At 41.6% G+C, this 22,182-nt stretch overlaps 2 protein-coding genes across 3 annotated transcripts; both read left to right on the top strand.

Moving 5' to 3' along the window:
• The first annotated feature begins 5,794 nt into the window (after window positions 1-5,794).
• Window positions 5,795-8,017, top strand: LOC128753511 (N-acetylaspartate synthetase-like). Its single transcript, XM_053855293.1, has 3 exons — window positions 5,795-5,978; window positions 6,828-6,935; window positions 7,266-8,017. The coding sequence occupies exons 1-3, from the start codon at window positions 5,795-5,797 to the stop codon at window positions 7,634-7,636; spliced, it is 663 nt and encodes a 220-aa protein (XP_053711268.1). The 3' UTR covers window positions 7,637-8,017.
• A 4,948-nt stretch (window positions 8,018-12,965) lies between these two features.
• Window positions 12,966-20,742, top strand: LOC128755046 (N-acetylaspartate synthetase-like). Of its 2 annotated transcripts, XM_053858242.1 has the most exons (5): window positions 12,966-13,206; window positions 16,060-16,103; window positions 16,169-16,226; window positions 17,318-17,482; window positions 20,185-20,742. In XM_053858242.1, the coding sequence occupies exons 1-5, from the start codon at window positions 13,017-13,019 to the stop codon at window positions 20,556-20,558; spliced, it is 831 nt and encodes a 276-aa protein (XP_053714217.1). In that variant the 5' UTR covers window positions 12,966-13,016; the 3' UTR covers window positions 20,559-20,742. The 2 variants fall into 2 exon arrangements, with proteins under 2 accessions (XP_053714217.1, XP_053714218.1); XM_053858243.1 differs by lacking the exons at window positions 16,060-16,103; window positions 16,169-16,226.
• Window positions 20,743-22,182: the final 1,440 nt, after the last annotated feature.

The raw sequence follows: 22,182 nt of genomic DNA, 5'->3' as shown, positions 1-22,182 counted from the left end.
TGCTGACACATTTTTGAATAGGTGATTAGAGTGTGAAAGAAACTTGCACAAAGGGGTTTTTGTCTCTTCTCCATTACTGTCTATACGCTATTGTTCCAGTCCCCATTTTAACATCCCAGATTTGATCAATGAGAAAGGATGGTCCCAGCCTCACGTGGGGACCGATCATGTAAAAGGTTATTAGCATTTTGAAAGATTCACCAATGTCTTTAGGTTAATTTAAGTATATAACACAATCGGGAAAGTAAAAGGTGGACTTTCATATATAGGATTTTCATAAGAATTATTTCATCGCATGTTCTTAGATCAACTGGGCAGTAGGTCGCAGGTGTGTGCATTCCATTTATAGAGGAAAAGGGAGTGGATTGTTCTTTCTCTGAATGTGGGAGTGGTGGAAGCAAAGTCATTGTTATACGGCCTGCAAGCTTCATAGAGCTAGGTTTACACTCAGGTAACCCTGGGTTTACCTTTTGAAAGCATCTCACATGATTCTCAAGATGCATTGTGACAGTATTGTGTAACATCCAAAGAGTTGCCATAGTAATGGTAAGCAAATCAAGGCTTTCAGCTTCTTCTTGTTTTTGCAAATGACCAATGACCACCCGCAGCTATGATTTTCTCATCTCAACCTCAGGCTTGCACACACAAAACCCATGCAAGAACATGCAGACATGGACTCTATGTCTCTTTAGTACACCCCCTCATGCTCAGTTTTCCACTATTTCAACTTTGTGAGCAGGAACCTTGCCTCAGCCCCCTGTTGCAATTTCCTACCATACATGTTCACTGTCGTCTCTCTTTTGAGCTTATTAGTGATGAAAGCAGCAGCCAGATGATGCACCGGTGCGACAAGAGCCTTTGAAAAATCCCTTTGGTTAATAATCCTGTCAAAGACAAGAAGAGACGCCGGAGGGTGCATTGATTTGAGTCAGAATAACAAACATGAGCAGGTCATATTTTTGTGGCTTATAAAGAGAAAACTAGTGAAGCACTCTGGGAGCTCTGCCACTTCCACAGCTCTCTCACAACAGTTTGACAAATCCTTCATAATATTTGAGGATTCAGATGAAAATCTGGACCTCCACTAACATCGAATCTGTTCCTTGTCCCGATGTCAATCTTTCCTGAAATTCTGTTTTAATCCGTCCATTTTTCAAAGTATTTTGACAACAGACAGATTGAGATGGACAAACAATAGCCGTAACCTCTGTGGCTGAGCTAATAATATTGCAATAACGTAGCAAAAGAAGAAGTTTGCTTTCCCCAAGACACGTGCCATTGCTATACTCTGGTGTCTTTGATTTTATTCTACCTCACTTGACTGATTTAGTTTTTGATTTATTACCACTTTCCCTCTCAATTTTAACCCTTTTCTCATCATTCCTGAAATAATTACATTGGTTTTATGTAAACAGCGACCTTTCAAATCATGTGTTCGACATGCTTAAAAAGCACCTACAAAAACAAGCAGTGAGGAACAAACCAACCATTTGAACTCCAGATGGTTCAACATAAAAAAATTAAAAATCTAACAGTGCAAAAGCCGTGAGGTGGTCATCGCTATCGTCGAATAAAGTATTGAGCGAGTATTGAACATCTGGAACTGGGGAAGGTCCCAGATGGTGAATGAAAGTCTGCAGAGGGATTTTCCTTCAGCACAAGGCAAGTCTCTCAATAGATCCAGGCGCAAACTGTTGCTCTTCCTGTTCTACTAGAGACGAGAAAGAGGGAATGAATGAATGCTGGTGAGAAAGGGTTGTTGACGGAGAAAAATGACATCAAGGCGATAAAAAAAAAAAAAAAAAAAGGTCGCAGCTGAAGAGGTGTTACATTTGAGTCATATACTTGTACTGTGCCAAGGACATTTGGATGTCTGTGCACAAACACGTGAAAACACTCTTTTTGGCAGCGTTGGGTGTTGCTGGTATTCTTCATCAAGTAGGCAGACGGTCCCAACAACGCAATTTATGCTGACAGCTCCTCAAATGTACGTATGCCTTTTTGTGCAGTTATTCATAATGCACGTCAACGGTAGCTCTGCAGTACATTTGGTCAGGTTTTACCACCTTGTAGAAGACTGGGTGTACGTGAGCAAAGTTGCATGCAAAACAGCAGCATGTCTCAAAGATCGCTCTGTTTGTTTTGGAGAATAAATTAAAGAGAGAAGCCGTCATTTGACTCTGTTTTGTGACATTTATGGGACGATTTGACGGCTTGTCTATGACTGCCTTTGGCAAGGTTTCTGTTAGAGTGCAAAACTGTTGGAAACTGTTGGGACTGTACAATAAAGTGTAGCTTCAATGCTAATAACGGGAAAATATCTTTCTCATACCCTAAACTGTACATTGTCCCAGACGTTTAGCCTTAGTGCCTTTATTTTGAAATGACAAGTGTATTCCACAGGTGACCTGCTGTCCTCTAACGTAGTGGCACAGATGCATGCATGTTAAATTTGCTGAACTCACCAAAAGAACATCAAAGACATTGTTTTTTTTTAAGTTTCAAAGCAAAAATTTCTTGTGCTTTTAAATATAACAGATGCCAGTGGAGCACAATAACAACGTTCTTTGAATAATATGTGCAAATAAATGTTCAAAAGAAAGTCATCATTTCCTTCACTGCCACTGCTTGTTCAATGCAGAAAACATTCTCTTCCAATGAACTAGCCTCCTTAGCAGTGACTGGTGAGAGGCAGGCAGCGCCAAATGGCAACGGAGCTGTGAGCAATAATGAAATAAATGTTTGATCCCCTGAGAACAAGGCTGCCATTTCACAGTGACCTATTGGTCTGAACATTGATGGTGACGTTTCTGGTGAGCCATGCTGCCCTCAGGACCTTGAACTTCATCACTTCCTGCTTGAATTTCACAAGGATGTGGCCAAGCTTAGCAACTTTAGTACAATTGAAGGGGGAGTCACAGAACAGAATCTCAAAATCCTCATTGTATCCCACCTTGTTTTTGACTAAGTTCTCTGCGAAGGGCCTGAGACCATTAGCTTCCATGTCTTCTGGCACTGAGTAGATCATCATGTTCTTGGCTCTTGCAGTGGCTTCCAAATGGGATTTCTATTTCAGCGTGCTTAGCCTTCTGACCAGGCCTCACTATTGGTACACCCCTGGCTTGCCAGTGAGTAAAAACAGTCAATTCACTGCCCAACCAGCAGCAGAGGATCCGGCCACTCTGCAATAAGACCCTTCTATTTTCCTACAAGCAGGAGGGGCTGGCAGAGGGTGTTGCACGCTTCATCGACCAGGTGTTACATCTGGTAACCCTGTGATTCTGGCCTCATAGCCTGAATGAATGAGATCTTTGAAGTTGTATTTTTATCAACAAGCACACTGACAGTGTTCCCCGTCTGCTTTTATTTCCCACTGAATGTTTTTTTTACTTCTGCCCTTATTTTGACTGTTTCCTCCCTTTGTCTCCTCTCTGAGTCACATTGTCTTCTGTTGAGTTTGATCTTGATTTCTCTCTGATTTTTGTTTACATATTTCTTCATTCATTCCTTCAATTTTGGATGAAACAATAGGCATAATAATGACCACTCACAGTTCTCTGATCAGCCATTTCTTTTCCACAGTGTTTCCACAGAGTTTCAGGGTCTCAAAAACCTTTGTTTTGTCTCACTACCCACTTATCACTCTGGAGATCTGGCTTTTCGTCTAGAGACAAAATAAAACATATTGAACACATGCAATTTTTTTTTCCTCAGAAAAGAAGGAAAAGTCGTTGAAACATTAGAAAAAATTAGATTCTTTCAATCAAAAGGAAGGAAGTGACACAATGTGTCACAGAGTCTTGAAAAACGTTCATTTCGCAAGAATTTGTCTTTAAAAAATTGATTTGTTTGCTATTTTCCATCTTGCCAGTAAATCTACTCGTTCACACGTGACGACTAATATTCGTATGAATCAGGTTTGACCTCAAAATTGTGGCTGATTTAGGAGTTAGTTTGTCTTGAAAGACAAGAGGATCACTTACGGACAGAAAAGCCTGATAATAAATGGAAACAAACCGAAGAGTTCTGACTTCAAAACTAGACTTTGTTATAAAAATTTCAAATGTGGCTTGTTTGGCTCCAAGTTTCAACTTTAGCAATTTGTTGCAAACAGACTGCTTTCAGTGAATGAGCGCTTAATCATTGTCAGATGCAGAAGACTTGTGTTCTATGCCTTTTTCTGTCTTCCTCCCACATTTGTCTTTCGCATGCATCACAAATGGCGTCATCGCTATTAAAAATAGAACAAAACTTATCCCACTCCCTCCAATGTCACATTCGACATGCTGAACCTCCCCAGATCACAGGATTCTATCTAAACATGGCGACACACCTCCGGAGAGCTATCGCTGTTGACTCACACTCCTCCAGTCCTGCTCTTCCCGACGCTTCATCTCCTGCCGCCATTGCTGTGATCACTGTTCATTCAGACGAGAGGACAATGACAAATCTGCTGCCTTTTCTTCATGGCACCACGAACAGTAACACATGACTTGATAAATAAACTCCACCTTCAGACCTGTTCCCTTCACTCCAGATAATATAGACATCAATATATTTTTTTTGGTGAGGAAACTCCAGCGTAGACTGATAAAACAATATGTTGTTTCTGCTATCTAGCAATATGTCACAATTTCAGACGATGCTATATGTCTGAAATTGCGAAATAAAATACATTGTATTATATCTCTATTATGGTATTGAGAAAAGGAAAGCCGTGTTATGTTGTCATTAAATTATGCATCATGTCTTTGTGAGTGGAAAAACAAAATATGTTTCTATATTTAAACACATTAACTATTGTAATGATGATTGTAGCAACCTCAACACACTGCAGGTACAGATTTTACAAATCCAAGGCCTCCAACTGGGTTAGAGTCTAGCAACAAGTTCCACCAGAATGTCAACTTTTACGGATCACATTGTGTTCGGGAAGCTAACTTGCACTGTGATGTCTGGCTGTTAAGCTCTTAAGAACCTTAACAGATGAACGTGGGAGGAGGGTTCCCGCTGCAGGTGAGCTGAGGCACCCACTCAAAGGTTTTTTAGCAGGACAGTCCAGCAGGTTGAAAAGGGCCACTGGACACAATGATGTTCAATGATGCTTAATTTCCAAATAAGAGTAGAGGCTCATGTTTCTCATCAGGGTGTGGATTCCACAGTTGCTCTGGTCACAGATTCGGACTTGATGGTGGTGGGTGCGACTCAAACAGCACTCCACTGATGCTCTTATCTTCAGGCTGCAGGGGGGTTTGCAGATTGATGGCTGGCTGATTAACCGTCACTTATGTGAGAGAGGCACTTGATGTCACTTTGTTGTATTAAAAAAAAAAGTATTCCCTCTCAAGAATCTCGACTTTTTTCACCACTTTTTCACTCAGGTTCAAGAGTATAATATTAAGCGCACTGTGGATAGTTGCCAAACAGCTATCAAGAAACACCGGCTCAACAAGTGACGCTTACTTCTTCCTGACACACTTGACAGGACATGGACCATTACAAGGTGAAACACAGCTGACAGACAGCTGATGAAGTCCATGATGAACTCGGTTATCAACAATACACGCAGTGTTTCATACAGCACAGATGATGCGAGCAGCGACCTCATGACTGAGAAAATGTAAAATCAGTTTCAAGTATGGCGCATTCACAGTCACAAAGGATAATTGTAAAGAAATACTGAAACTTCCTAACAAGCCAATAAAAAGGAGAGTTGTTCTCACTCCTCCTTTAACTTGGGCGGGCACAAAATGTAGTAAGTACACTTCACTGGTGCTTGTCTGCAAACTCAAAGATGTCTGCTGATATGGAGCACAGCAAATCGATCGGCTCTTTACTGGTCCGAAGGTATGACCCACGGGACTGGCAGCAGATGTTGTCTATCTACACTGATGGGGTCATGGAGATGGTGGTGGACACAGCGTTCAGGGGACTGAAATATCACCCCGAGAGCCTGTTGCTCTATTTCCTGTTTACAGGCAAGTTTTTGCTGGCATCGGTTGAGTGTAAGAATGTTGGGGAAAGTCTGTTTAGCTACAGTTTTATGTGTTTTTGTTTCTTTCCATTGCATGCGTTACCTTGTGACAGACAAGGGCCAATCTGATAAAATGCAAACAGATGTTGGCTTTGAGCTTACTGTGAACAGAAAGGTGATCTAGAGACATCAGAATTGCAGAATTAAAAAATTGCGTAGGATTTTCAGCAGCTGGGTTGCAGGGCTGCAAAAGACATTCCACAGGGTGTAACGGAGAACATATAGTAAAACAGCGGACTCACTTTACTTTGCGAGGACAGGGGGGTGAGGAAGGAACCTGCAGTGGGCCAGCGGAAAGAGTGGTAAGCGCAAAGTGGTACGTTTATGCAGGCTGGTTTTCTAGAGCAGGCAACATTACATCCTGTGTAAATGTAAATCAGCAATTTGAAGAAAGCAACAGCTTTTTTTTTTTTTTTTTCTTAAAGAGATACAGGCCCTTTTTCTTCCGGTATGCCTGTCAATTTTTCCAGCAAATGAGTTCTGAAAATGAGATCTGCTACTTCAAGAAATGCACAAATCTGCAAACGTGCATAAATATGACTGCAACTCATTTCCCGTCATGTTTCATCGTGACTGATGCAATCATCACTGATGCAATGTGGCTGGAAAACCTCCACTATATTATTATGATTATTATTGTTGTTATTATATGTGCAAAATAAACTATAAAGCAGACAGGCTACGCTATTTAGATTTTTTTTTTCTTTTATATATATATAAATGTATTTCCTCTGGACAGTTGTGAGCCTCATTCTCACCCAGTCATGGTGGATGTTGGGTATTGTTCCGGCAGTTGTGCTCTGCGCCCGTTACTACTACAGCCGAATGGTGATCTGCAGCCTCCTGGAGCGTGTTGTCTCCACAGACCTGAAGGACATTGACAAGTACTTGAATTCACCAGGTAGGACTCACAACCAAGACGGACGGAAGTTATTTAGATGTTTAGTTTTCCAGTGACACCATGATTGATAAATAAATAAATGCAGAATTCACCATAAAATTCACCAAAAAGGAGCCTATGAAACTTTTGAATTGAAAATGATAAAATGTCAGATTCATTCATCCATTCAAATACATTATCGAGTTCATGTAATTTGAGTTCAACAACAGTTAATATTCCTTTTAGCTGCTTTTATTTTAACCATGTCTTATATTGATTAACTTGTTTTATTCATATATTGTCTACTTTATAATATTTCTGATCTACATACATGTCTTTTTTCTCTGCCAGATCACTGTCTATGGGTGGCAGAGCTGAATGGACAGGTGGTGGGAATGGTTGCTGCTCATGGCAATCAGACCACTAGAACTGTGACGCTCCTCCGGATGTCAGTGGACAAGAGATTTCGGAAGTGTGGTATAGGCTTTACACTGGGCCAGACATTTCTTCAATACGCTGTTGCTCAGGAATACTACACAGCTACGTTAGGAACCACTGCTTACTTTCCAGCTGCCCATCACCTCTACAAGCGACTAGGCTTCCATCTAGTGGGGACCACAAATGGCTACAACACTGCGGGAACAACACCCTCTGTACTGCAAAGGATTTTTTACAGGGTCCGACACCATCACTACAAACTGGATTTACAAAGTCTTGATTGAATTTTGAGTGAAGCGCTTGTGTTTTTCAGACATGTCACTGCCAGCTGAATGCAGGGCTGCTGCAGTTCAGCCTATTCGCTGGTATTGGGCTGATGAAGCTTCATGAATCATTTGTCAGTTGTTGGTGCACTAAATTCAGAAATGATGTTTTCCAAGTCGGGTCTTTTCCCTTCTATAGTTCACTGCTTCATCTACGGCCTCCTGTTCAGTCTGGTTCTCTTGAGGTTTCTGCCCACAAAAAGTCCTTTCCTTGCCCAGGAAACCATCAACTCATGAATAGAGAAGATACATAGACCGCTTGCTGTGTTCTATTAATTATATTGTTCTTCATTTTATCCTTTTTTAAAAATGTTTTTGTTGTATGGTGATTTGTGTGCGTGTGTGTACATTTATAGATAAAGTATAATAAAATGTTGTTCACCGGCCGTTATGTGTCCTACTTGAGGTGACTTCATTCACCTTGTTTGTAGGGTAAGGCGTCAGGGCCAATGGGCTCTGAAATAGCCGAGCAGCCCCTTCCTGGAGCTTCCTGGTGGAGGCATCTTGGGCTCCAGGTCTGATCCAGGGGCTTCACCTTCTCAGCAGTCTACCTTCCCTGTCACTCAGACCGTGACCAGCACCGAATTTGTGCAGTAGTGATGGTGTATGAGGTATCATGAAACAGTGTGGCCACCATTATGTTCAGTTTTGCACAACATTTTCACTGAACTCTCGCATAAATGTTGATCAATGAGCGCTATCTAGTGGCCTCTGAAATTTAGGACTCTGTTTCATCAACCCTGCAATGTTTTCATCTTGATACCTCAGCGACCCGTCACTGCCAGGGGGAAGAAGCACTTACCCCCACCCCTTTATTTTTGTAAACCTCCTTTCCAAGCCATCCACCGGGCCACAACAAATGAAACTCGAGCGAACTTTACCACTAGCGGGTAATTCTGCACGCTCTGTCAAAGTAACTGAAGCGATTGCGGGCTTCATTTGCAAAGATATGCGGCCGTCTTCCGTCGTTGAAAACGAGGGCTTCAGGCGGCTAATGAAAGTAACAGAGCCACACTACGCTATGGTGTCTCGCAAACGTCTGTTATCCCAAACATGCACCAGTCAGTAAAGGAAAACGTGAAAAGTAAGCTTCAGTCAGCAGTCAGGGTGGGCATTACAAGTGATACGTGGACATCTTCGCAATCTTACACGAGTCTGACAACTCACTATATTGATGAGGAGTGAGACCTCTTCTCGTACGTACTACAGACCACAGAGCGTGTGCGGCTGGGGACGACTGTCTCCGACACTCGGACCCTCAACATTGGGTCTCCTCAGGGCTGTGTTCTCTCTCCATGGCTCTTCTCCCTGTACACTAACTGCTGTACCTCCAGCCACGAGTCCGTGAAGCTGATCAAGTTTGCTGATGACACCACCATCATCGGGCTCATCTCAGATGGAGATGAGTCGGCTTACAGGAGGGAGGTGGAGCGGCTGGTGTCCTGGTGCAGCCACAACAACCTGGAGCTCAACGCCCAGAAGACAGTGGAGATGGTCACAGACTTCAGGAGAGTAACCGTTTCTATGTCCCCTCTCATGTTGGCTGGTTTACCTATTCCTATTGTGGACTCCTTCTGCTTCCTAGGAACCACACTCACTGAGGACCTCAAATGGGAGCCGACCATCAGGTCCCTCATCAGGAAGGCCCAGCAGAGAAGTTTTTCCTGAGGCAGCTACGAAAACTACGACTGCCGATGAAGTTGCTGGTGGAGTTCTACATGGCCATCATCCAGTCCATCCTCACCTCCTCTATCACTGTCTGGTACAACAGTGCCACCTCCAGGGACAAGAGCAGACTGCAGCGCATCGTACGTTCTGCTGAGAAGGTGATCGGTTGCAGCCTGCCACCTGTATGTCTCCAGGACCCAGAGACGTGCAGGTTGGATCAGAGCCGACCCTTCTCACCCTGGACATGGTTTGTTCCTCTTCCCTCTGGCAGGAGGCTACGGTCCATCCAGACCAGAACCTCCCGTCACAGGAACAGCTTCTTCCCCTCGGCCGTCAGACTGTTGAATTCGTGAACAGCCTTGTTGTTATTTTATTTTATTTATTTATTTTTATTTTACTTTATTTTATTTTATTTTATTATTTATTTACTTTTTGACTCCACGTTATTCCAAAACACTTTCCTAGTTAGTGGGCTCCCCACTGACCATGGCAATAAATTTGATTCTGATTCTGAGAACTGTTCACATACTGCACAATGACCGTCAGGTTGCTGTGAAGTCAGTAACCAGCACTCTGTTTACATTTTCAGTGGCTGAGAATATCTTTTTTTCATTTTGGTAATAAAATAAAAATGCATTAGTTTTAAACAGCAGCATCTTTTGGGTGAATTTTTAATGTCATATTTCTAATAATGCACCAGTCCCATGAGCAGTCACATCTGTGTCTGGATCTTTATTGTCCTTTACTATGAGTCCTTCATTCATTTCCTGTTGAATGTCAATATGATACTAGTATTAATACGTTGCGTAACTTGTCATGTGATTATGGCAACAGCTCAGAAAATGGTTTAAATACTAACCTGAATCGAGACTGGATCGAATCGAATCAAATTGAATCGTGATAATCGATTCTAAGTCATGAGAATCGGAATTGAATCGATTCTTGAAATTAGAATCGATACTCAGCCCTAGACGTATAGCAGCATGAATAATTTTACAGCGGTCTAGTTTACTGGAACAAAATCTAGTATCTTTGTGACTAAAACTAACAGCCTTGCATGGAATGGCTGATGTCCCACCCAGTGGTTTATTGCATTCCTTTACCCTAATCCAGTTAAATGGCCTCGAGCAGTTTCTTCTTTCTTTGCTTACCTGCTAATTAGGGTTCACATATTGTGTGTTTGTTTCTTGTTCCGACGTGTTTTTGGAAGTGGTAGCAGGAGCGGATTAAAAGTAAAAGTGCGACATATGGTCTGTGTGGATGGAAATGTTATCTCAGGCAATAGATGGTGCAACAATCCTCATAATTAACCCATGCGCAAAACAGTGAACAATAAAATAATCTCAACACCCAAAGCAGAAACCATTTTTCATGTAAAACTCATTCATGTTGTCTGAGGGAGCCTACGTCAGTCCTCCAGAGGCCACAAGATGGCACTCTTTCCCGCATTATCTGTGGCTTCCAACAACCTCTCATCCTCTTTAAGCATACAGCGCCTCCTACCGAGCTGACAAATGGATAACGCTGCTTCATGAATCCTCACCAGCCCTACACTAACTGTAAAACACTAATTCTGTTCAGATGCTTCCATTTCTGTTCCAGTGGGGGGTTTCTAATTCAAAAATGAAATTTCGATTCATGTTCTATTCAAGGCTCCACTTTAGAGGAATGCAGGTTTTCTGTTACTTTACTCGGAAATTTTTTTTTTTGTTTTTTTTTGCTCATATTATCAATGTTTTTGTTCAAGTTTTGAATGTTTTGTGGAGGACTTCACTCATAAAGGTCAAACAGTTGAGTTTTCTTTTTAATTGTGCTCCCCCTTCTGTATAATGTTTGTCAAATCATCATTTTCTCATTTTATATACAAATGAAATGTAATTGTGTGTATTGTCCTGGTCTGATATTTTTCTGTCAAAGATTTGTTTGTTTGTATCATACTTGTTTTGAGGGTGGACATCCAATCTCGATCTATGACTAGCATTTATCAACTCGAGCTTTGACATAGTTCGTGTGTTGCGATGTCTCTGACGACGACACAAGCCTATTATTTACATTCCACATTTTTATTGAAGGGTTTTTTCCGCTGTGAATCACCTCTAAACAACGTCAGTCGCTCGTGGTATTTACCAAGAGTACTGGTCCTCCTGGTCTTCCTGTAATCCTGTGAAACTGAATGATGACAGACTGACTGAAATGTAGACTGAATTCCATTGTGACAAAAGGCCATTGCTATTGCTGGTATGCTCATGTCACAAAAAAATGAAAAAAGACATTTTTTTGTTCTTCCTTTCTTCTGCTTTTTTTTTTTTTTTGCCTTTAACACACCTAATTTAAAATTGCCTGGAGCCATGTGCAGCCTGAGAACATTTACAGTGAAATGGCCCTTATGTAAAAATTACATAACAATTTTGAGGGAAAGAAAAGGCAGCAACCATTAAAGCACTAAATCAAATCCCGAAACTTTAGGGGGAAAAAAATGAAAGGAGTTTCGCCAAGCCTCTTTTGTTTAAAAGGCCACACACTCCACCTTGTACTTAAAAACATATGCATTGTAATTTTATTCACCTATAGCATGACAGTGGGATTTTGGCTAATAAGTCATTCATCTAAAACTTTTACCTCAAACATATTGTCTTTTTCTAATTAAAAATAAATGTGGAAGAAAGCAGGTCTGGCAATCTTAGCACTGAGCTAACATTATTGATAAACCAGTGGAAAGGTCTATTGTCTAATACTTTCACATTTTCTGTGAAATGCTTAAAATATTGAGCACTTATTGTACGTGGAATCGCATCATGAAGTTGTCTCATGTTTACCCCACAAATTCTTCTAATTGACTGATGAATTTTGAGCTAACCGCATACGGCCTAAAATGACAGGCCCCCCAGCCAGTTTGACACAGGTGTTTTGAAAAATCTTTGTAATTGTGGTACATTTTGGCTGTTTTTGACAGTCGCTGAGTGGAACACATGAAACGCCATCTTCCAAAGCCTCCCTTCCTGTCTTTAGCTTGCGTAACAACCTTTGTAGCTCCGCAAGAAGGGGTTATGAGGATACGAATTCCTGGAACAAGGTTTCTCAATACTTCCCTTCTACGTCATGAAAGAAAACTTGCGCCCTCCCATCACGTGTTCTGTTCCTTACTTTTCACAAGTTACACTTTTTAAATATTTGAATATGCGTTTGTTTGCCTCCTGGTGAAACTCAACACATGTGTCTGACTTATGTAACGTTTTGCTTGATATCAGCTGCATAACTATATGTGTTTTGGGAATAGTATTTCATACATGAAGATAATTGGTGGTCACATGAAGTACAGTAGGTACAGGAATTGAAAAAAATGAAAGAAAAAAAAGCTTTTGTCATTTATTTAAATTGTGGCTCTGGGCTTTCATACAGGAAATGCTTTTGAACACAAGGATTCACCTGAAAAAGTTTAAAACCCAGGGGCAGAAACTGTGATATACGTTCAACCTGTGTAAACTTGACTTAGTTTTTTTTTTTTTTTCCTGACAAACCAGTTTGACAACCATAGCAGACTGTGGACATGTGAGGCAGGTAATTGGTGAGAGACGTCACTTAAAAGACAAGACTACGCCCTGGAGAATCAGTCTCCAAGACATCCTGGAGAGAAGCTGTGTGAACTTTGAGCCCTGTGCAAGACTGACCCATCATGCCCAGTGACAAACAGCAGAATGGACAAGGGGGACATGGCTCCTTAGTGGTGCGAGAGTACCAAGCCAAGGATCGGCAGTCCGTGATCCAGATCTACAGCATGGGGATCCTGGAGCTGGTGGTGGACACTGCGTTCAGAAGCTTGAAATATCACACCGAGAGTCTGCTGATCTATTTTCTCTTTACAGGCAAGTCAACCGTCATTCAACTATTCTACATGCACATAGTCATAGGAACATTAAGAGATCAACCACTTGCTCTTTTATTGATATGTGTAGCTCTCAGAGCATATTTTGTTGGATTTGTTGGATTGCTTGTTTGTTTTGGTTGCCATTGTCTTTTTCTTTTTTTTTGTTATATTCACTGATGCTTAATGTTATCAAGCTGATGCCACATAGATGCCATGATATCACGTTCACTTCCACTGCCACATTCACAATATAATAAGCTTGAATAAGGAAATTTTTAATATCAGATGAAACTCCATTGTTCATTCTCATTCAGTCAGATTAACTTCCAATCTTTCGAGAAAATAGAGACAAGCAAAAAGTGAGCTCAAATACAGCATGTTTGTACCACATTTTTAAAATTGCGGCGCCTCACCTAGCACTGCGCTGACACAGATCCTCAGCCTTGAGGCACCTGGTGTGTCGAACAAATTGCCATATAGTTCAGTTCAGTTCCACGTGAATGCTTTGCAAATTCATTAAAATGGGAGAAAGATGCTGAAACTGCACATTTAGCTGTGAGTTAAAAATGTGATGATGTTCAACTTGCCGCTGTAAATGCAAGAAGATTAGTGACTTTTTTCTGCTTTCCAAACGCGGCGATCTAACAGTGTAGTCATCGCGGCACAGAAAAAAAACAGCCTGTGACTTCAACTCTAGCCTGAGGCAACTCTTGCAGCGGAATAGGGCAGGGCTGTTTTTTTTCTGGTGTCATTTTACAGCTGATTCCAATGTGTGCTCCTGAATTGTTGACTTCAATTTCAAATATATACAGAGTGCCGAAAAAAACTAGCTACTTTTTTTTTTTTTTTTTTTTACAGAATTAACGTTTAACGTTTAATTCTGTCCCTGAAAAAAAAAAAAAATCACGATTGACACTCATTTACTGATGGCAAATGCAACAGTTCTTCATCAACTTGAGCGATGAGATTATCTGTTCATGTTGCAACATGGATCCAAGTGTTGGCACATACATACAACCATAGAAAAACAGGCAACAGATCAACCATCTGGACGAATTTCAAAAGTCGACAGAGCAGGGTGAGAGAGATTTGTACAGGAGAGATAGAGATGGGATGGACATGCAGGACGTTAGGGTGAAGGATGGAGATGAGAATGTTTTGACTGATAACAGAAGTGTGTTGGGAAGATGGAAAGAGTACTTTGAAGAGCTGATGATTAAGGAAAATGAGAGAGAACAAAGAGTAGAAGGAGTGGCCATCATGGATCAGGACATAGCAAAGATAAGTAAGGCTGAGGTGAGAAGGTCAGTGGGCCCTGATGATATACCTGCAGAGGAAGTGTTTAGGAGGGGTGGCAGAGAACATCTAACAAGGTCTTTGAGAGTGAGAAGATCCCTGAGGAATGGAGGAGAAGTCTGCTGGTGCCCATCTTCAAGAACAAGGGAGATGTCCAGTGTTGTGGCAACTATCGACGGATAAAGTTGATGAGCCATATGATGAAGGTGTGGGGAAAGTCAGAAGGAGCTCCATTGTGTCTTTGTGGACCTGGTGAAAGCGTACGACAGAGTACCAAGAGAAGAGTTGTGGTATTGTATGAGGAAGTCTGGAGTGGCAGAGAAGTGGACAGGTGAAGTTACAGGATGTAGAGATAAAGAAGGTGGGGGGGTTAAGTACTTAGGCTCAACTGTCCAGGAAGGCCAAAGAGGAGATTTATGGACATAGTGAAGGAGGACATGAGGTTTGTAGGTTTGAGAGAAGAGGAAGCAGAGGACAGGATGAGATGGAGGAAGATGATTCGCCGTGGCCACCCCTGAAGGGAGAAGCCAGAGAAAGAAGAAGGATCTTGTCTCTGATTTGAGGGCGCTACTTGGGCAGTAGTTTTGTCTGTGAGTTAACCCCAAATACGATGGCTGCCCGTGCTAGAGCATTAGGGGAAGCTTTGTGAAAAACGTCAATATGAAGATGTCACCCAGTACTTTTTATGATTAATACGCAAAGAAACTGAGGGATTTCCACTCCGATTCAGGATTGTTGGAGCTCCCTCTAAGAACACAGGCAGAATGCACTGGGAGAGCTGTCAGTGATCTGTAAAATGTATTTTTAAGCATTTTATTGCAGACAAAATGAGCAAAATGCACGTTTTTTTGGAAAGCACAATCTTCAATACCTTTATCTACTGGTGACAAATGCAACAGTTCTTTATCAAGTTGAGCAATGACATTATCTCTTCATGCTGCTACATGCATCCAAGTGTTGGCACATACACCCATAAAAAACAGCATCAGATCAACCGTCTGGACGGATTTCAAAAGACGTTAGGTTCCTGCCTGGGAATATTTTGCATTTCATTGAGTTTCGGTTGGGCGAGTTTGCAAGGGTAGTGAAGACAGCATATGTCTTTGGAGTGCAGCTGAATTACATCGATGCTGTTCTGTGAATACAATTTAAACTGAAGTTGAACATATCAGAATTTATATTCTGGTGGGTCAATACAGTTGTTTTTCATTTGATGCACTAGCGTTTTCAATATAACGTGCCATATAAAGAAATAACAACAAGAATTGGATAGTGCTTCCGACAAATTTAAAACATGATATAAATCTGACAATACTTTCTATGGGCAGAAAACAGAGTGAGCTATAGACGCATATATGTCTTAGACTAATCATTTTTTGAAATGTTTGACAGAGGAGTCCAACAGTCACACGCAGCCTCCAGGCGAAGGCGGCTGCAGTTGGCTGGAATCTCCCGGCACTGACACACAACTTACATGAATGCATGACGAGTTTCCCTTTAAGGTATTAGATGTGATAAACAGTCTTCTGTTTTCAAGTTAATGATGTTGTTTTAGTTGCCGAACTCACCTGCAGGGTGAAAAGAGGAGTCACTATCACGGTACATTCTCACGCAGGCTTATTGCAGTGTACTGTTTCGTTGTGGTCTGACAGATCTAATTACAGGGCTGCCTCGAGCCAGTCATATCAGGACGTGCTGGGACAAATTCAAGATGGCCATTTGGTACACAGTAAATGTATTTTTTTGTCTTTACAGAAAAGAAAGATGTGAGTTGAAGGTTTCAAATTGATCTAAAACCTTAAAAAGATCCAAATCTTCCAACATTCTTTGTCTAAACCAGCTGAGTCTTTGTCTCCAAACCTCTCCACGTAAACTGTCCTTCTGGAAACTTGTCCTTCCTTGCCCCTCCTGATCACTCTGTGCAGCTTCAAGTCAGACTTTGCTCACTCTGCTTCTTGTCTTTGTGTCTGAGTTACTGTCCCCAAACCGTACGCAATGACAGGTTTCACGACTGTTCCATAAAGCTTCCCTTTCGCTCCACTTAATTTCCACACATATATCTGCCTTGTTTCTATTGACCTTCATTCTTCTTCTCTCCAGCTTCTCTTCCACCTACTCTCACTAGAAATCAGTAAACATCATGCTTCATGCGGACTCTTCTCTAGTCTGTTCATAGCAATAGCAAAGATGAAGAGCTGAACTCTGATGTGCTCCTGCTCTCAAGCTGAAGCCCTCCATCAGTCCTACAACACACCTCACTGGTCTCCCTGTCCTCATAGATGCCCGCCACAACCCTCTTGTGCTTTGTTGACCTTGACTTCCTCATACATTCTTTAGGAACTAACACTTCCACATCTTACCTGGGTTTTTTCCATTCACTGAAAGAAGATACCATATCATTACTGCCAATATAATATTTAAATAACCCTGAAAAAGGGACAATGTTTTCAATGTGTAAATTCAAATGCCTACTGCCATGTTGACAGAACATAGTCAAATGAGTCACAAGACAAGTGCAAATAGCGTGCAAAAACTATATGTGGAGAAGAAAAACATTTGTTAGAAAAACAAATGTAGAAAAAAAAACACTACAAAAGCTAGAGTAAATGTTAAGTAATGAAAGCCAAAATATATGCTACAAAATAATTATATTTCAGACATATTTTTCCAAGGTTTAAAAATATGTATATAAATCTTCAAAGACAATCGTAAAGCAAAGTAGAACTTGGTAGATAAAAATACCTACTGCAGTCCGATGAGATTTATTTTGTGCCCTCAGAAACCTAACTGCAGCTTTACTTTTCCATCAACAGCTGTCTCCTTCATGGTCACTAAGTCTTGGTGGATGCTGGGATTGGTCCCTGCCCTGGTGCTGTGCGCTCGCTACTATTGCAGCCGGCTGGTGATCCACGACTTCCTGCAGTACATGTTATCCACAGACTTGAGGGACATTGAGGAATACTACATGAACTCGCCAGGTTTGTATTTAAACGGTGCTCTGAAATACATTAGTTTCAGTAATACATGATACTGATGTTGGAGAACCAATAAAAACCTTTGACACTCATTTTGTGAAGTAAAAACCAGATTCAAATGATGTTACCACACTTGAATCAAGGTAACTGAAACAAGAAAAGCATCCAGAGAGTGCAGACATCCGCCAAGCACTTCATCACCACCCATCATGCAACAATGGTTTTTGCATTACATTTATTTTGTCTTTGCAATTACATACCTTTTTAGCATTTGAAATGTCATTGACATCATTTTAGGATAAATTCAGGACAGCATGTGGCAGTAGCGTTCCATCGTACAGCACAATCATATAACACAATTATTTCACTCAAATGCTGATCTCACAAAGCTCTTCTGAAAGATAAAAAGACATGGACGATCTGACATGGGGAAAAAAGGTCCCTCACTTTGTGAAGTGGCTCGACGAGGCGAAACTTGTTTGTCTTTGGTCCAGTCTTGGAACTCCAGCAAGCCGGAAGCTTGAGCTGCTGCACTCTCTTAAATGAAATCTGTGCATCATTTTTGAGACAGATTGACGGACAGACTGTTGCAGATATTCACATACATGCATAATACATATAATACAAGATGTATTAGATGTTAATACATTAGCTAACTCGTAGTACATGTGCATACATTTAGGTTTTAATATGATATGAGACCAGTAAGTCATAGTCCTTCAGTTCATGAAGAAAAACAAAACTTACTTTCTTGAAATTGTCACATTTTACATTGGAATAACTTTATTTTTGCTTTAGGTACAAAGTAAGTCTCAGATTTTTCTGTGATTATAGCATATAAACGTGAATCTTACAGGTGCAGCGAATCTTCCCTGTCAGTACAAACCTCTGACTTTGAACAGAAGGTAAATTGAGAAATGATCGAGGCTTAAGTACAGTTATTGCGTCACCGTTGAGATAAAGCCAACCTTTCACCACATATCTCGTCCACTTTACCTAGTCCCGCTTGATAGCAACACACCAAGTGACTTTTTTTGGCAGCTGTGCTTCTCTCCTGATATTTGATAACCAGTCTGCCGGGTTCTAGTCATGAATGAAGCAGTTCAAGGAACTTCCTGGTTCTTTCTGTGGCTTGCTCAAAACATTCAAATGGAATGGTTAGAGACGGTTAGCGATGACAGTGATGTTGCAACAGTCGTCTCAGAGTTTGTGAATGAACCACATCCAGAGAGCGGCCTAAACACAAGTATTTCCGCTGAGGTATGTTGGGCGTCATGCTTGGATGTGGACACCTTGCTGCATCAGGTTCAACCAGGTAATCCTGTATCGCACACGGTCCCACATATACTGGTGTCTGACTCTCTTGACTGTTTGCTGCCATCAGTACCTTTTCCTGCTGACCTTAGCCCCCTCATACTGCTGGACCCTTCGACCCTGCCACAGCATAGTGCCTCTGTCGTAGTGTAAAAACAAACTCCTATGTGAAGTCCCACGTTGAGCTCCACTGCTTAGGTTTGTGGAGGACCAGTTTCATGTGATGAAAAGCAGTGGCCTTTTCTTCACTCTTCTCAAGACACAAGGGTTTTTGGGGCAAGCACAACATGGGGCAGCAAGTACCAAGGTAGGATGGAATGCTAGTCATCGGAACTTTGAATCAAATTAACAACCATGACTGTTATTTTTTACTTAAACAAGTTAGATTTTACTAAGTTTCATGGGCACAAAATAGTGTCTATCGCTAGCTACAATCATGGAAAATGTACATCAGTCATGGCGTCAACTCACTCAAAGATGACCAATAAAAATAATCTAAATTCATTGGAACATGAAGGCATAAGTTTTTATTAAATATGAATATTTATGTTTGGTTTAATTGCGTTTTTTAGGGCTGTTTTAGGAATGGTTGACAGTTGAAGCTGTAATTGTGTGTGTGCAATAAAGCGTCATTCAACCTGTATCTCAGGGTCAATGTCAGAGGGGAATAGAAGGGTCCAGGTTAAACAGGCAATTTGAAACAAACAAACAAACAAACAAAACAATAATGTCTCTCATTAACAGTGTCTGTGAGGGAAGATGTCTCTCTACAGCTACAAAAAGTCACTTTGATGTCCGTTTTTATTCTCCACATTTAAGCAATTTTACAAGCCCATGCTGTCCAAAACCACAAAAGCCATTTCTCTTTTGAAAATACACAATTTTGACATCTCAAGAACTGACTCCATGTTCAGTGTTTCCACGTGGTATTGTTTGGATCTGGCACATTTGTGCAAGAGCGGATTGACTCTTTGATTTGATCCACTAAGCAGAAAATACGCTCTTGGCTTGGATTGTTTGGAAACTGACATGTTTGTTTTACTTTCCTAGACTGACAACAGTGGAACAAACATTAGCAAGCTGCTGCTCATACATTTCCTGCCAGTGCACACCAAAATGACTTGTGATAATTGTCACGCATATTTATGCAATTCTTTAAACTCTATTTATTGTCTTATTTTATCGTTGACATTCAGCTGTTTGATCCCTTAAGCAGGTATGATGATGTGGCAATATTATTATTATCGTTATTATTCTAAATGGATGGAGAGAATAATGTTTGAAAACAAAAACAACAGCTCAGGGTGACTGAGTCATATCTGTTACTTATGTCCTTCAAGTCATGCCATCATTTTTCATTGTGCCTCTCGTGTCCTTATCCCTGTGGCCAGACCGCTGTTTTTGGGTGGCTGAGAAAGAAGGTAAGGTGGTTGGAGTTGTAGCAGCCAGCGGCGACAGAACCACCGGATCTCTGGAGCTTCTGCGGATGTCAGTGGACACCAACTGTCGGAAGTGCGGGCTCGGGAAGGCTCTATGCCGAAAGGTCATGGAGTACGCTGCCACAGAGAAATACACTTCGATAAAGTTAGGGACCGTTGGATACACCGGAGCAGCCCTTCGCCTCTACGAGAGTGTTGGTTTCAGATGGTTGGAGAATATAAACGGTTTCCAGTTTCCAGGCACCATCCACCACAACCTCTTTTTCAGAATCTTCTTCAGGGTTTATCAAAGTCGCTACAGACTAGACTTACAGAATCAAGTCTAGGTTCTCGGGGTGGGAGCTGAAACCAAGCCTGCGTGAGAAACTATTTGTAAGAACAGCTTGATTCAGCTGCACTTAGATGAAATGATGCTTACCCTGGAGACACTGACGTCATTAATATTGCACTTCAAATACTGCTCTGCCCTCTTTGTCGCGTCACTGCTGAGAAGAAAGCATGTTTCTTTGTTTGTGGCTGTCAAATTAAAAGTCTCATCAAAAAAACTATATGTATATTGTTGATTTTTCTGAGGACCTGGCGGGAGCAGCCTCATGGACTGGAGGTAAAGTAATCAGCCACGGAGCCAAAGAACAGCAGCGACGCTTGGGGGGCAACAAATTCCACCCCTATTTATTGACAAAGGAGTGTCTATGTTTAACATTTTCTAAAAGCAAGAATCTTGCCAAAATAGCAAGGCACCTGCAGTATATGTTTTATACTAAACCTTGAGTGAATCATTCTGATCCAGTGGCTAACATTTATCGTGGAACAGAAAACTTTTCTATTGTGCAATCACAGGAAATAGCCATATATCTCCTCGAGCTGTTCGCAGACACGTGATGTTTTGCCCAATCTCCAAACATTAATTTTTGCACCTGCAGCAGTTCTGTTTTTAGTTCTTCCTCATATTTGAGACACAGTTTGTGTTGAAACACAAACCCCAGATGTTAGCCGCTGTGTGGAATGTTTAGAACTTTGACTTTGTTTTGCAGACATAGCTTTATCACCAATGACCTAAGGTTGTGAAAGAAAGAAAGAACTTGTGCGGAACCAATATAATGGATGTTTTTGAGGCTTCACATTCTACTCTCCAGAAACACAAAGAACACACATTCTGGGTTTGCCACTGGAATGGTGTATAAATATGTAGAATAAAATGATCATATGTCAAAGGCAGATCTACTTCGTATGTGCCCGACCCACTAAAGAGACAATGCACTCTACCAGAGGGCTTATATAGGGGGCACCCCCTTTCCCAGGTGGGAGTAGAGTATATAAAAGACAGGAATCCGCGGAAAAAAACTCTTCAGCTTCAGTGTCAGTACCAAACCGTTGCATGACAGCTTAGTTTCGCTGTTGTGCTGGATTTTTATTTGTAAACAAACAGCAAGCAATGATACCAACTCATCAAAAGAGCAGAGAGACTGGGTGCGTTTGGCACAGCCAGGCGGACGCAGCCCCGATCTGTGCCCTATGCATTGTGGGAAGTCAGGCTGTTCAGGGTCACGCAGTTCGGCTCTGACGTCATCACCGATGCTGCCATCTAAATCTCAAAACAAGGGAGCGAAGAGCGTAGTGGGCGGTAGCCAGGCGTGTCTGTGTCCACTTACTTACCCTCTCCTTGGGTCGGGTGACGTCACCATATTTACTCCGTTGACCCACTAGAACAGTTTGTTTTCTACTTCTATACGCTTCGATACACTTCTATACGTCTATGCTACTATAAGGATGACGAGTTTCGCTCATCAGTGGGACTTTCAAAGAGATTCGAGCCTGTCATGGGCAGTGAGCTGATCCATGCGCAATGCATTGTGGGAAGTTGGGGTGTCCAGAATCGCGCTGTTCGGCTCCAACGTTATCACCACCAAATCTCGAGAGACCGCTGTTCTCGGGGCGAGAGCCTGCGCC

The sequence above is a fragment of the Synchiropus splendidus genome, chromosome 2 (assembly GCF_027744825.2).
Source record: "Synchiropus splendidus isolate RoL2022-P1 chromosome 2, RoL_Sspl_1.0, whole genome shotgun sequence".
Lineage (NCBI taxonomy): Eukaryota > Metazoa > Chordata > Actinopteri > Syngnathiformes > Callionymidae > Synchiropus > Synchiropus splendidus.
The sequence above is the reverse complement of the archived record's forward strand: the minus strand, read 5'-3'. Positions and strand labels throughout refer to the sequence as shown.

What these genes read in the sequence shown, in the direction of transcription:
- LOC128753511 (XM_053855293.1), top strand. Translation starts at nt 5,795, where the DNA reads ATGTCTGCTGATATGGAGCACAGCAAATCGATCGGCTCTTTACTGGTC. An exon ending in GCTCTATTTCCTGTTTACAG is followed by an intron (nt 5,979 to 6,827) that starts GCAAGTTTTTGC and finishes TTGTTCCGGCAG; the next exon opens with TTGTGCTCTGCGCCCGTTAC. An exon ending in CAAGTACTTGAATTCACCAG is followed by an intron (nt 6,936 to 7,265) that starts GTAGGACTCACA and finishes TTTCTCTGCCAG; the next exon opens with ATCACTGTCTATGGGTGGCA.
- LOC128755046 (XM_053858242.1), top strand. Translation starts at nt 13,017, where the DNA reads ATGCCCAGTGACAAACAGCAGAATGGACAAGGGGGACATGGCTCCTTA. An exon ending in AAAGAGGAGTCACTATCACG is followed by an intron (nt 16,104 to 16,168) that starts GTACATTCTCAC and finishes ATCTAATTACAG; the next exon opens with GGCTGCCTCGAGCCAGTCAT. An exon ending in ATACTACATGAACTCGCCAG is followed by an intron (nt 17,483 to 20,184) that starts GTTTGTATTTAA and finishes CCCTGTGGCCAG; the next exon opens with ACCGCTGTTTTTGGGTGGCT.